The sequence below is a fragment of the Vulpes lagopus genome, chromosome 23 (genome assembly GCF_018345385.1).
Source record: "Vulpes lagopus strain Blue_001 chromosome 23, ASM1834538v1, whole genome shotgun sequence".
NCBI classification, from domain to species: domain Eukaryota; kingdom Metazoa; phylum Chordata; class Mammalia; order Carnivora; family Canidae; genus Vulpes; species Vulpes lagopus.
Window position 1 is genome coordinate 54,050,138 of NC_054846.1, and position 14,088 is coordinate 54,064,225.

General features: G+C 56.3%; 1 protein-coding gene across 7 annotated transcripts in view; it reads right to left on the reverse strand.

Moving 5' to 3' along the window:
• The window catches only part of TTC39A (tetratricopeptide repeat domain 39A), a 35,737-nt gene that overhangs the window by 8,121 nt on the left and 13,528 nt on the right, over positions 1-14,088 (reverse strand). For 4 of the 7 annotated variants that reach the window (XM_041738199.1, XM_041738198.1, XM_041738197.1 and 1 more), the window contains 10 exons: positions 11,175-11,306; positions 10,086-10,162; positions 9,898-9,965; positions 7,645-7,709; positions 5,557-5,656; positions 4,220-4,285; positions 2,685-2,793; positions 2,209-2,276; positions 1,883-1,942; positions 1,136-1,297 (listed from right to left, as the gene is read on the reverse strand). In XM_041738199.1, coding sequence (XP_041594133.1) covers positions 1,136-1,297; positions 1,883-1,942; positions 2,209-2,276; positions 2,685-2,793; positions 4,220-4,285; positions 5,557-5,656; positions 7,645-7,709; positions 9,898-9,965; positions 10,086-10,162; positions 11,175-11,306 — 907 coding nt within the window. The other 3 variants (XM_041738200.1, XM_041738201.1, XM_041738203.1) reach the window with 3 other exon arrangements.

The following is a 14,088-nucleotide window of genomic DNA, read 5'->3' on the forward strand; positions in this document are numbered from 1 at the left end:
AGGAAAGCCACACACCCTCTCTTGACCTCCCTCTTTGGGCGTGGAAGGGAGGCAAGTGCTGGGCCCACAGTAAAAGCTCAGCAGAAGCCTGCCCCAACCCAAAGAACTCCCCTGCAGCTTGGGCCCCAGGAAGGGTACTGAAAAGGTGGGGGAGGGGCGAGAAATTGGGACTCAGCGACACCCAGACACTCACTGTGCGCACCTGCCAATATCGCCCTGGACGCCCCTGCCAATCTCTCCAATCCTGGGTCTTGGTTCAAATTCTGGGCTATCTCACCATGAAAATGGCTGCTACTCCTCTCACCACTCACCGCGAGGGGGGAAGTTTTCACATACTTTGGGCATCTGCTTTGCTCCACTTTGCCTTCATGGCTTCTCTTTAATGGCTCCCCCACCAACCAACACTTTTTCTGGGAACATCACCTCATTTTTTCCCGGAGAACCACCCCTCTCCTACCCTTGATCCCTGAGGAGTTTTCCTGCCCCTGTATCCAAGCACTGACATGGGATCTATGCCAGACCAGGCAGCCTCGACTGTGTGACTGTGGCTGAAGCCAAAAGGAAGATGTGAGTCCATGGCCATGTCTGTCACAAGGAGAAAACCTGCCTGCACTGCACAGAGCAGAACACGCCATGATGACACCATTTGAAATTCCTGGATCCAGCCTATCTGAAATCGGTGGAGCCTAGAATTTTTCAGTTCTGTGAAACTTTTGTGTTTTCAACCTGCATAGTCCAGTACCGGGGCCACTACCCCTGTGTGACTTTTTAAATTTAAATCTGAACTAATTAGAATTAAAATTGAAAGCACTGTTTCCCAGTTGGACTGCCGCACTGCAGGGCTCCTCACACCCCTGTAGCTGGTGGCCGCCTTCACCAGAACAATGCTCTATGGTCGGCGCTCACCTGGGCACCTGGGCATGCTTCTGTTCCCTGGGATGAAAAACCCTGACTAACACCCTGTAGTTTTAAACTTTGCCCGCTCCTCACGGTCTGTGGTTCCCACCAACCCCAAGTCCTATTAGAACTTAGGGTTTCCTTTCAATTTCAGCTTGAGTCACCTGCTCTCAGTTGGGGGTGTGGCCCTGGGTCTGGGGCTCATTGCCAGGTGTCCCAGCACCAGGTGTCAGCCCACCTTGGACCAGGAGTTCTCCTTGCTGAGCAGGTCCGCATAGAAGTAGGCCATCTTCCACTGGCCCTTGTAGGTGAAGCACCACATCAGCTCCCAGTAGCACATGTGGTGGAACTGCTTCCAGTGCTGCTGGGCCTCGCAGCACTCCTCGAACCGCCGGATGGCCTGCGGGCACTTGCCAGTCAGCCCCCAGCGCCACCCCGCCCCCCGCGAGGCACGGAGGGAGGGGGGCAGGGGGACGGGGTCCTGGCTCCGCTCCTGTCCCACCCACCGGGTGCCACTCCTAGACCCTGCGCCCAGCCCCTGCCCCTCGGTAGGATGCTAGTCTTTGAGCACAAAATGAAAGGGCGGGAGAGGCTGGCGTCAGAGAGACCGGCGTCTGCCTCAGCGCCACCTCCAGAGCCCCAGGAGCTCCCAGGCATCTGTCTTGCCGCCGCGGCCCTGGAACCCCAGCCCACAGGCCCCCCGGGGACGCCGCCGCGCTCTGAACCTCCGGTAGCCCCCGAGCCCAGCAAGGCGCCAACCTCACGGGCGGGCCCCGCCGCTGCGCATACGGTGCCTGTACCTGGGCGTCCGCAGCTCGCAATCCCGCGGGGCCTCCACCTGCCTGTCGGGGCGCCCGCCGCAAGCGCCACCTCCTCCCTCCTCCCAGCACACGGTCTCCTTCAGAACGGCTCCCACCTCCCCGAATGTGCCCGCTGGCCCGTCCACTCGGTGGTCCGGGAGGCCCCGGGGCGCCGCACCACTCACTGTGTCAACATTGCCTTTAATGGCTTCAATCCGCCCGGCGAAGAACAGGAAGATGGCGCCCTGCGGAGACACGCGGGCAAGCGGCGGGGCTTGGCTCCGGGGGCGGGGCTAGGGGCGGGGCTGCGCGCTGGGCAGGGGGCGGGGCTAGGGCGGGGCTGCGCGCTGGGCAGGGGGCGGGGCTAGGGCGGGGCTGCGTGCTGGGCAGGGGGCGGGGCTGCGCGCTGGGCAGGGGGCTCCGGGGGCGGGGCTAGGGCGGGGCTGCGCTGGGCAGGGGCGGGGCGGGGGCTCCGGGGGCGGGGCTAGGGCGGGGCTAGGGCGGGGCTCACCTTAGGGTACCGCTTCAGGTAGGGCTGCAGGAGCTTCTCCGCTTCCTCCACGTTCACGTGGCCGGTGCCTGAGGGAGGCGAGGCCACGACACACGTCCCACCACTGGCTCACTGGCTCCCGTCACCACCCTGCCCGGGGCCCCTCGTTTCCTCTCCGTGAAACGGGAGGATGATTCTTCTAGGGCCCGAGGCGGGGGGGGGGGGGGGGGGGGACGGCGTTAGGCGGGAGGGTGCGGAGGAGGCCCGCCCAGGCAGGGGCTCAATAACCAAGGCCCACACCTGCCGGGTTGGGGCCCAGACCCCCGGGGCCGCCTACAGGGGCCGCCTGCAGGGTCCTTGCTCTCCTACAGGGCGGGCGCAGCCGCCCCCACTTCACCCATGAGGAAACTGAGGCAGGCGGCCAGCACCAGTTGAGGCTGGGCGGAGGAGGGGCAGGCATGCGGGTGGCCGGGTGGCCGCTCCCCCGGGCCTCCTACCGAGCACGAAGGTGAGGAAAGTGTGGTAGCAGAGCAGCAGCAGGACGCAGAGCACGGCGCGGAAGCTGTGCCCCGACGCGCCCTCCTCCAGCTGCAGCAGCCCGTAGTCCTGGGGGGAGAGGCGCACAGGCTGAGGGGGCGCAGGGGACCCTGCCGCACGCCCCCATGGTGGGGGACGGGGGGGACTGAGGCCCTGGGTAGTCCTGGGTCTGGGGGGCAGAGGCAGATAACCCTAACCAGACTTACCTGGGAAGGCTTCCTGGAGAAGGATCCAGAGCCTGGCTGAGGAGGAGAGGCCCCATGCTCCCTGTATCCCCGCCCACGCTCCCTGCCCCAGTCTGTCCTCTGGGGCATTGTCCTTCCTTCTAATGGACAAATCTGACCTACGTCACCCCTGCCTCGAACCCTCCACAGCTTCCTTAGCTTTCAGGACAAAGATAAAGCCAGCGGATTCGCCCACTCGGGCCTTGCCAGGGCGGCTCGGCGCCAGGCGGGCCACCCTGTCCCTCCTGTCATCCTCCTGAAATCCTTCTCGGGACTCAAGGGCCTTCTCAAGAAAAAACTAAGAAGGGCCTTCAGAGCCTCTAGCCGGTGTTTCCCTGGACCTGGACCAAGACTGTGCAGGTCTCCAGGCGAGGGGGAGGGGGCTTTCGTGCTGGGCCCTCGGCTGCCTGGGACCCAGGGGAGGCCCGGGTCCTGCACTGGGGCCCCTTCACCACCGCGGCCTAGCCACCTCTGCCCACGGGAAAACGGCCTTGCAGGCTGCCCTGCCTGCTTTCACGAGCTGACGGCTAGGATTATGTTCTTATCCTGCCAAATAACATGGGTGTTCTAGGTGTTTCCTTTAGATAAACTTAAGTAAAAAATAGGCACCGTTTTGGGGGAAAGTAATACATAGATAATAACATAGAGGTCTGCAGACATAGCAAAAATCAGGAAAAGGCCAGAGGAAGTTCAAGCTTGAGAAACACTGATCAGTCTAAAAAAGTTAGTAAGGCCCTTGTTTTACCCAAAAAAGGTCCAGAGGAGGAGATGAGGCTGGACTGACCCAGGACTCCTGACCCCCAGGCCACTGTTCCCTCCAGCACAGGGGCTGCCTCCCCTGGGGAGCTCTCCCTGACTTGCTACCTAGTACTCAGGGTCCTGCCTTTGGCAAAGCCTCTGGATGCTTGAGTCCTCTGGCTTCTGCCCTCAAGGCCTGATGCTTCTCTTAGGCAACTCCCAGGCAAGAAAATGGTCCCCAGGGAAAGAACCTGCCCAAGGTCTCCTAAAGGGAGGAGGACCAGGTTCCTGACACATGTGAGGCTCAGAGAACATGACTCCAGGCTGCTGCTCGAAGCGACCCTTCACAGCCACCCTTACCCTAAGGGCCTCTTCACCCTATGTGGGGGGCTGGGTGGGGATCGCTGGCCCGTTTGATTGGAGAGATGACTGAGTCAAGGAGGCCTGGGCCTTGAGCAGAGCCGCACACTGACACAGGCCCGGCAGCCCCCCATCCCTGAGCCAGTCAGGAGTCCCAGAAGGCAGGTGGTTACCTTGTTCCCTGAAAACCCCACGAACTCCAGCAGCCGCAGAATCCTGGTAGGAAGCATGGACAGCGTCTGCAGGAACAGAGGCAGCAGGGCACATGGAGGGGTGAGAACTGTCCCTTTCACTCCCAAACCCCCAGAGTCCCAGGGTAATGCTGGGGGGCAGGACCTATCTCCAGAAAGCCCACAAGGAGGCCTGAGGTTTCCCACAGAGCCAACTTCCCCCAACAGAGAAGCACCTCAGTGTGATGACCAGGAGCAAACGGTATCTAAATCCTAATCTCACTTGTCTGCTGGGTCACGCTGGGTAAGCTACATAGCCTCTCTTTGCCTCAGTTTTCTCATCTGGGAGTAATACTAGCCCCTACCCCCTAGGGGTACTGTGAGGATAGATCAAATCAATACATGTTGTCTGCACACAACAGCTATTGTTGTCACACTGGACCCCTGCTCTGTCATCACACTTGATCCTTAGAACAGTCCTGCAAAGAAAGATTACTGCCCCCTTTGACAGATGAAAAAAGTCGGGCAGAGATAAGTGACAGGACATGTCACTTATAATGAGAGGGGGAGCCAGTTCTAAAACCCAGACAGCCGGGCTCTGACGCTAAAATACCTGATGACACTTCTGCACTCTGTACCTCTCAGCACTCGGGCCCAGGTCACTGTTCCCATTTTACATACAAGGAAACTGGAACCCAGAATGGGGCATGGATGTGGTTCCAAAGCTCTCAGAACAGGCTTTGCCCAGAGGGAAGACAGCCATGCCCTGCCACCCACGCACCCTCGGATAGGGCTCTGGGCACCCAGGGCCAGGAGCCTAAATTGTTGATGAGCCACTCCTCCTCCCAGGAATAGGCCTCAGAGCCTCCCCACCTAGCTCACACTCTTCCTTCTGCCTTGAATGCCCTTCCCTGCCTACAGATCATCCAAGATCCAGCTCAAACATTTCCCACTCCACGAAACCTTCCCCACCTCCCCCAGGAAGGGGTACTGACTTTCCGTTTCTGTGGGCTTCCCACTGCTTCCAGGCCCTTCCCTCTCCCTGCCACTGGTCACTATTTAACCAACCACCAGTTCTCCAGGGTAGAGAAGGCCCTGATTTATCGTGTTTGTCTTTTTCTGGTCCTATAAATAACACCCCCATGGCACATTTCAAGCTCTCAACTTGACTTGGGAAGAAATGCACAGAGGGACTGTGAAGCCAGTACCCCCTTGCCCCGCAGCCCAGCTCTGAGCATCCTAGGGTGGCAGCCTGTCTGCTTTACTGCTGGGTCCCCAGGCAGCGTGGGGCCCAGCACCACAGGCCAGCAGAGCTCGCACATTGAGGGACGCCCACTCACCAGGTTGAAGGCTCCCACACCAAGCTTCACGCCTCCTTCGAAGTGTCTGTGGTTCTCTCCCTTGCAGTACTGTGAGGACTGGACAAGGTTGTCCAGCTCCCTGTGCAGAGAGGTAGAGTCTTGTTGCAGCCCCAGAGCAGGGGGGCTGGGTCTCATTCCAGCTGGGGCTGAGCTTGCCCCCCACACCTAGCTGGTCTCAGAACCCCCTAGACCAATAACAATTCTGGCAATCCAGAGAGCGGATACCCGAGGACTTCTTAGTCCCATCCGCATAACAACCTACTCCTGAATGTCAGCCTTATGAGCCCCAGCACACCTGCCCTGCCCAATGTCTAGGCATTTGCACATGCTCTGCGTTCTCTCTTGAACAGTTTCTTTGGCACTACTGACATTTTAGGCTGGATAAATTCTTCATTCAGGTGGAAGTGGGGGGCTGTCTGCATACTGTGGGATGCTTAGGAGCATCTCTGGCCTCCACCCACTAGATGCCAGGAGCAACCTCTCTCCCAAGGTTGTCACTACCCAATGTCTCCCAATATTGCCAAATGTCCCAATGAAAAGCCACTGGGCAAACTCCAGCACCCTGTCCTTCAAGAAGTCTACCTGGGCTCTTGGTTGAAATCCAACCCTCAAAAAAAAAAAAAAAAAAAGAAAAGAAAAGAAAAAAGAAATCCAACCCTCTTTTTTCCTGGTCATCAGTTGCACAGAATCCGTATTCCAGCCCACCTGGGGCAGAACAGAGGCTTTAAAGATGTGCCTGCCTCCTTCCTGGGGCCACGGGCATCTTGAGGGCTTTCAGTCAGCATATGCAGACAGGTCTCTCTGTGCCAGTCCTGGAAAGGAGCTTGGGCTCCCATGCTGCTGCCCTCACAGCTTTCCCACTCTAGGGGACAGACCCCCATCAAGTCACTGGGAGGGTAAGAGAGGTCTCAAAGGAGAAGACTCCTGGGGCCTGACCTAGTCTGGGGTTCAGGGAAGATCTCCCTGAGAAGCTGACATTTGAGCTGAAACTCTAGGGATGAGGAGGGTTGGCCTGGCATAGAGTGTTCCTGGCAGAGGCGCAACATGTCCCAAAGCCCCAAAGCAGCAATGAGCTTGGCCTGTTTGAAGAACTGGAAGCAAGACCCAACTGGCTGAGGCAGAGCGGGGTGGAAGATACTGTGAGGAGGGCAGGAGGAGCTCCCAGAATGACTCAGCAATGACCTGGGACTAAGAGCAAGAGGAGCAGCGGGAACTGGTAGGGGGTGACCTGACAAGGTTTGTGCTCTGGCAGCTGGAGGGGACTGCAGGGGACAGCATGAGGCCAGCACAGACCCACAGGTAATGTGGTGTCCACAGGCCGCGTGCTGGTTCTGCCCCAGCAGTGCCCTGACTCGAACTCACAATATCTCTGGAGGGAAACAGGCACATCAGATGCGGAAAATAAGACGATACATAGTCTCAAGTCAATTCAAGTCAACTTTTAACAGAAAATGAGTTTTAATGCCAAACTTGAAGGAAGACACTGGCTTTCGAAGATTTTGTGATTTTGGAATTGCAGATAAGGACTGTGGTGCCATGTTAAGCAGAAGTGTTCAGACTGAGTCTTATTTCCTTCATCCAAAAACAAGGCCTCTGGCTGGCCCAGTGCTGAGATGGCGGGGAAATGGCGTGGCCCTCAGAGGGTGTAAGCATGTGTGGATGCCATCCCTGTGCGCTGGCCCTTCCCCCAGGGAGCATGTTGTGGGGGATGTGGCATTGGATTGGGCCTTACCAGATGCGTGGGGGTCTGCCGCTGTGCCTGCCTCCTAGCCCCCACACACCAAGCTGACTGTGCAGAATGTGCTTTCTTTTCCCCTGTTTGGGGCCCGGCATAGACTCTAGGGAACCAAATGAACAGATAAACCCAGAAAACCAGGGGAGTAATATCCTGGAAAACTGAGGACCTGAAGGTACAGAATCTGCCTGAGGCCGCATGGCATTCTCGGCTTCCAGCCTCCAGCAAGGCTCTCAACCCTCCACAAAGTAGCCTGGCAGGGCGGCGTGGGGGTGGGGGGCACAGGATGCTAGGTGCTGCGACCCCAGGCCCCCGGAGCCAGGCCCACTCACTTGTAGGTCTGGTAGCTGTTTCGAACTTTGATGCCACCCTTGATGAAGCTCACCATGTTCTCGTCCTGCGGGAAGGAGAGATGCTAAGAGCCAGGCCTGGGTGGGGAGCCACAGGTTGGAGAGGGATCATACAAGGCTCCCGGCCTGGCCTGCCCCACCTTGGGCCCAGCTCTAGAAGGAGTCCAGGGTGGGGATGGAGTCAGGGGTTAGACAAACCAGGCCTCCCTAACCCTTGGGACTCGAGATAAGGGTTTCCGTGCCAAATGAGACCTCCAAAATGCCCAGGCCTCGATCCCAGCCTCACAGGTACCTATCCTAAGTCCTTGTAGAAGGGCCTGGAGGAGGTGCTCCCCTAGGTGAAGTAACTGTGCGAAAGCAAGAGGGATGCTCCTGTTTTGGAACTTTTGTGTTTTTTTACAACAAGCAGCTATTTATCACATTTGTAATTTAAAGCACCAATTCCGGGCACCTGGGTGGTTCTGTTGATATCTGCCTTCAGCTCAGGTCCTGATCCCGGAGTCCTGGGATGGAGCCCCTCACAGGCTCCCTGCTCAGCGGGCATGGCACTATAGCCCACCTAGGGTTCCATTCCTGGAGCTCCACCCAAGAGAAACGGATGAACACGGGGTGCGGAATCCCCCTCAAGAATGTTCACAGCAAAAAAAAAAAAAAAAAATGTTCACAGCACCAGTGTCTATAGCAGCCAACCAGAAACAACCCAAATGCCCTTCAGCAGGAGTATGGATGAATGAACTGCTATATTCATGGAAGGGAATATTATACAACCACATAAGGTTGGGTAAAGAAAGCAAGCCCCACACAGCTCGAGGCCTTAAGAAGCTTGAAGCCAACTAACACATAACAATATGCTGCTCAGGGATCCCTGGGTGGCGCAGCGGTTTGGCGCCTGCCTTTGGCCCAGGGCGCGATCCTGGAGACCTGGGATTGAATCCCACATCGGGCTCCCGGTGCATGGAGCCTGCTTCTCCCTCTGCCTGTGTCTCTGCCTCTCTCTCTCTCTCTGTGACTATCATAAATAAATTAAAAAAAAAACAAAACAAAAACAATATGCTGCTCAGACAGGACAAGGAAGCTGAGAAAACTATTTTTTAAAAAATAGGGTGATGAGACAACTGGGTGGCTCAGCAGTTGAGTGTCTGCCTTTAGCTCAAGGAGTGATCCCGGATTCCCAAGTTCAAGTCCCACATCAGGCTCCCTGCATGCAGCCTGCTTCTCTGTCTGTGTCTCTGCCTCTCTCTGTCTCTAATGAATAAATAAATAAAATCTTAAAAAAAAAAAAAAGGGGGTGAGGGATGATAGAACTGTAGGCAGTGGGTTCCCCACGAAGGGAGGCAGGGGACAGGGTGGGGAGGAGCCCGGAGGGCCAGGAGACTTGCTAGCAATGCTCTGTTCTCTGGTTAGGTGGGAGTGCTTGTGGGCGCTGTTCACTATGCGTGCTAGAGCACGCAGATACATAAAAGGCCACTCACAGTGCAGTTATTAAGAGTGATCCTAATGAGAATTGGGAGTAATCCAATTCTAATTTCCCGAGGTACAAAAAGATAGAACAACAGCTAACAAAAATAAATAGTACCCCAATAATAACATTCAATATGCATATTTACATGATGACTGTATACTATAAGCCAGGCTTGCAGGTGAAACCACGAGGTGATGGTTCCTGGAATTACCACTGTGTGGTGAGGAGCACAGATTCCAAATTGACCTGCGTTCAAATCCCAGCTCTGCCAGCCGCTGATCAGATGACCCTGTGAAAGTGGCTTCTCCTCTCTAATCCTCCCCTTTGCAGGCCTGTGAGGTGAAGCTTTAATAATCTATGTAAATTTATGTAAAACACAAACATGCAAAGTGTGTGAGGTATGTAAAACCACTTAGCCAAATGTACACACTAGGCCTGGGAGGTCGCAGACGCACATTTGATCCATTCAAACTTGCTTGTCGAATGAATCAAGCATAGAGCAGGCTTCGTGCTAATGCCTGTCACCCCGCATGCCCTTGGGAGGAAAACGGTGGTCATGCGGGGATGCGCATCCTACTAGCAGACCGGGCATGCGTGGCACGCGTGCCCAGCGTGGAGGGGGTAAAGCCCGTCACTGCTGCCACTGAGCTGGGCCAGGGCAGGGAGCGCTGGGGCCACTGAGCCTCAGTCCTCCCTGAACCACAGGGAGCCCTCTGGCTTGGAGATGGGGCCTGATGCGCAATCCCAGCTGTGTCCTGGGAGAGGGGTCCTACCTGCAGGAAGGTCAGAGCTGCTCTCTGCAGCAGGCACTCTGCATAGCACACCTCAGCGTGGATTTCCTCTGCAAGGAGAAAACCAGAGCCCTGAGGCAGGCAGCATGGACCAGATCCTCCCCACCCCACTTCCCAGACGGCAAAGGGAGTCAGAATCAGTGGGGTTGAGGGGACATCAGAGGCCGCACCTTCCGTGAACTGGTCCATAGTGGGGCGGTGCACCAGGTTGCTGAAGGAATCTGTTACAGAGGACTTCTTCCGGTGCCTGAAGAGGAAAGAGGGGGCCTCCAGTCATTGGGTGAGTGTGAGCCAGGAGCCCGGGGTGTGGGTGGGGGAGCGAGTGGGGGTGAGGGTGGGGGTGGGGAGTGGGTCAGGGTGGGGATGGGGGTGGGGAGCGGGTGAGGGAGCAGGTTGGGGAGTGGGTTGGGGAGCAGTCGGGGTGCAGGTTGGGGAGTGGGTTGGGGAGCAGTCGGGGTGCAGGTTGGGGAGTGGGTTGGGGTACAGTGGGGAGCAGGTTGGGGTGTGGGTGGGGGAGCGGGTTGGGGTGGGGGTGCAGGAGCAAGTGGGGGAGTAGGTCATGGTATGGGTGGGAATGGGGGTGGGGCAGCGGGTGGGGATGCGAGTGGGGGTGCAGGCTCAGGCGCATCTCCCACCCTTCCCATGGGGCTCCACAGGCACAGACCTGGCAAGCACCCTGGGTCAGGGTGGAGCCCTGCCCCACCTTCCCCTGCCCCAGCCAGTGTCCCCTGAGGACCCGCTGCAGCAACGCCTCCTCCAGGAAACCTGTCCTGCTCCTCCGGCAAGACCCCCCCCCCCCACTGCCCCTGCAGCCCCGGGGGGCTGGTCTAAGCCCTGGGCCCACCTGCGCCCAAACCCTGAGGGCACACCCATTCATCGCCTCATCTGTGCAGGCGTGCGAGCAGCTTATGTGAGCAGACACCAGTTGGGTGCTGGGCCGCGACCCAGGCTTCCTGCAGCCCCACGCAGGCCCTGCCCTTACACTCACTTCATATACAAAGAGCGGAGAGTCCAGAGAGACACTTGCCAGAGATCAGAGTCATCATGTGACAGGGCCAGCGCCCGCCGCCACAGAATTAGGCCTGGTCCCTGGAAGTGGCTGAGAGCCTGGCTCAGACAGGGCCCCTGGGGCAGAGCTGACAGGGACAGGTCCTCGCAGCCATCTTTAACATCTTTAACTGGTATTTCAGGCACTGGGATAGGCCGAGGTCACAAGAGGAGGGGCCTCACCCCTCTCACCCCTGCCCAGCTGCCCTGACCTCTGACACAGCGTCTGCGCCTCCTTCATCATGTTGCCAGCCAGCAGGATGTCCTGAGGGTCAAAAGTCATCATGGCCTGCATCTCCAGGATGGTGGCATACGTCAGTGAGTGGTACATGCTCTCCTTGGTTCTGCCGGAGAGAAGGGACGTGAGAGCACCCCCAGAGCCACAGAGGCAGCACCCTGGTAACCTCCCGAGGGGACGGGAAAGGGTCCCCCTCCCAAGCTGCTCCAAAGGCCTCGGACCCCAGCTCTGCTCCTTCCTGCTGAGTGGCACCAAGTGACTTTCCAACTCTGGGCCTCACTCTCTCATCCACTCTGCAGGGATGGCAGCAAGGCTGAAATGAGGCACCTAGAAGGGCCTTAGCCGGTGTCGGCCTGAGGGGTGCCTCTAGCCCCCAGGGACCGCCTCCTGCCCCACCTCCGGGGGAAGAGCCCAAATTCATCTGTCCTCAAGCTCCCCTTCCCCACCCTGCCCCCGGCCTTGCCCCACCTCCTTCCGTGGCCTCACTGGCCGCGCCCCCCCTCTCCCCCCTCTCCCCATCCCACCCTCTGCCCAGGCCTCAGTCCTGTATGCTCAATAAATGCAAGTCCTTCTGTGTCTGCCAGGGTCAAGGGTCACTGCCCTGAATACACTCTCCCTCAGGAGAGGTTCCCTGGCAGTATCCAGACACCCCGCCCCAGTCCCCGCACCAGTTAATCACCTCCGGTTCCAGGGTTCCAGATCTCTCCAGTTCTCAAGGCCCTGCCCCTCTTTTCCTCACACCAGGGAGGCTGGAGGCTCAGCCTCACTCCCCCAGGCTGGTGCTAGGCCCAGGAGGGACAGCCCTGCCTGAGCAGCTGGCAGGCAAAGCAGGATTTCTAGTTTGAGGCCCAATGCCCCAACATGCACCTGCAGCTGGGAATCCTGGCTCCTCCCCAGCCCACCACTGGAAGCCCCTCAACCACGTTTCTGGACTGAGAGGTGTGGTACAGCCGGCATCGTTGCTAGCGCCAGTCTGGTTCCAGACCACGGCAATAAAGTGCAAAAGTCAAGTGAATTTCTGGTCTCCCTATGCACACAGAAGTGAAGTCTAATTAAGTCTGCAATAGCATTATGTCCAGAGTGTACAACAGCATTATGTCTAAAAAACTACATACCTTAATTAAAAGATACTTTACTGCTACAAAATGCTAACCGTCACCTGACATTTCAGGGAGCTGAGATCTTTTTGCTGGTGAAGGATCCTGCCTTGATGTCCATGGCTGCTGACTGATGGGGTGGCAGTCACAGAAGGTTGGGTTAGCTGTGGCAATTTCTTAATGTAAGACAACAACCAAGTTTTCTCCACTGATGGCCTCCTGCTTTCATAAACAATTCCCCTGTAGCATGTGATGCTGCTTGACAGCATCTTACCCACAGAACTTCTTTCAGAATTAGAGTCAATCTTCTCAAATGCTGCTTCTGCTTTATCAACTAAGTTTATGTAATATTCCAAATCCTTTGTTGTAATTTCAACAATCTTCACATCTTCACCAGGAGTAGGTTCCATCTCAAGAAACCACCTTCTTTGGGACGCCTGTGTGGCTTGGTTGGTTAAGCGTCTGTCTTGGGCTCAGGTCCTGATCCCATGCCGGGCTCCCTGCTCAGTGGAGAGTTTGCTTCTCCCTCTCCCTCTCCCTGTGTCCCGCTCCCTGCTCATGCTCTCTCTCTCTCTCAAATAAATAAAATCTTAAAAAAAAGAAAAAAGAAAAGAAAAGGAACCACCTTCCTTGCTCATCCATAGATGGAACTTCTCATCCGCTCAAGTTTTATCCTGAGATGGCAGCCGTGCAGTCACATCTGCAGGCTCTACTTCTGATTCTCTTGCTCCTTCCACCCCATCTGCAGTTATTTCCTCCCCTGAAGTCTTGTTGTTTTTGGTTTTTTTTAAAGATTTATTTATTTATTCATTCAGAGAGAGCGAGAGAGAGGCAGAGATACAGGCAGAGGGAGAAGCAGGCTCCATGCAGGAAGCCCGATGTGGGACTCAATCCCGGGTCTCCAGGATCACACCCCGGGGCTGCAGGTGGCGCTAAACTGCTGCGCCACCAGGGCTACCTATCCCCTGAAGTCTTGAACCACTCAAAGTCATCCATGAGGGTTGGAATCAATTTCTTCCAAACTTCTGCTGATGTTGATACTGTGACCTCTTCCCATGAATCACAAAGTTCTTACTAGCATCTAGCATGGTGACTACTTTCTAGAGTTTCAATTTACTTTGCCCAGATCCATCAGAGGAATCACTCTCGATGGCAGCTATAGCTTTATGGAACAGACTTCTTAAGTGACAAGACTTGAAAGTCAAAGTGACTCTTTGAACCCATGGGACACAGAATGGATATTGTATTGTTAGCAGACATGAAAACAACATTCATCTCACTGCAACTCCGTCAGAGCTCTTGGGTGACCAGATGCACCGTCAATGAACAGGAGTATTTTGAAAGGAATCTTTTTTTCTGAGCAGTGGGTCTTAACACTGGGCTTAAAATATTCAGTAAACCATGTTGTAACAGGCATGCTTTGTTGTTCAACTTAAAGAGCATAGGGAGAAGAGATTTAGCGTAATTCTTAAGAGCCCTAGGATTCTCCGAGTGGTAAAGGAGCACGGGCTTCACCCTGAAGTCCCCAGCTGCATTAGCTCCTGACGAGAGAGCCAGCCTGTCCTTGTAAGCTTTAAGCCAGGCACCGATCCCGCCTCTAGCAGTGAAGTCCTAGATGGCATCTTCTACTATAAGGCCATTTCATCGACGCTGAAAATCTGTTGTTTAGGGCAGCCACTTTCATTAACGATCTGAGCCAGAGTTTCTGGTTAACCTGCTGCAGTTTCTACCAGCACTTGCTGCTTCACCTTCTATGTTATGGAGATGGCTTCTTTCCTTCAACCTCAGGAA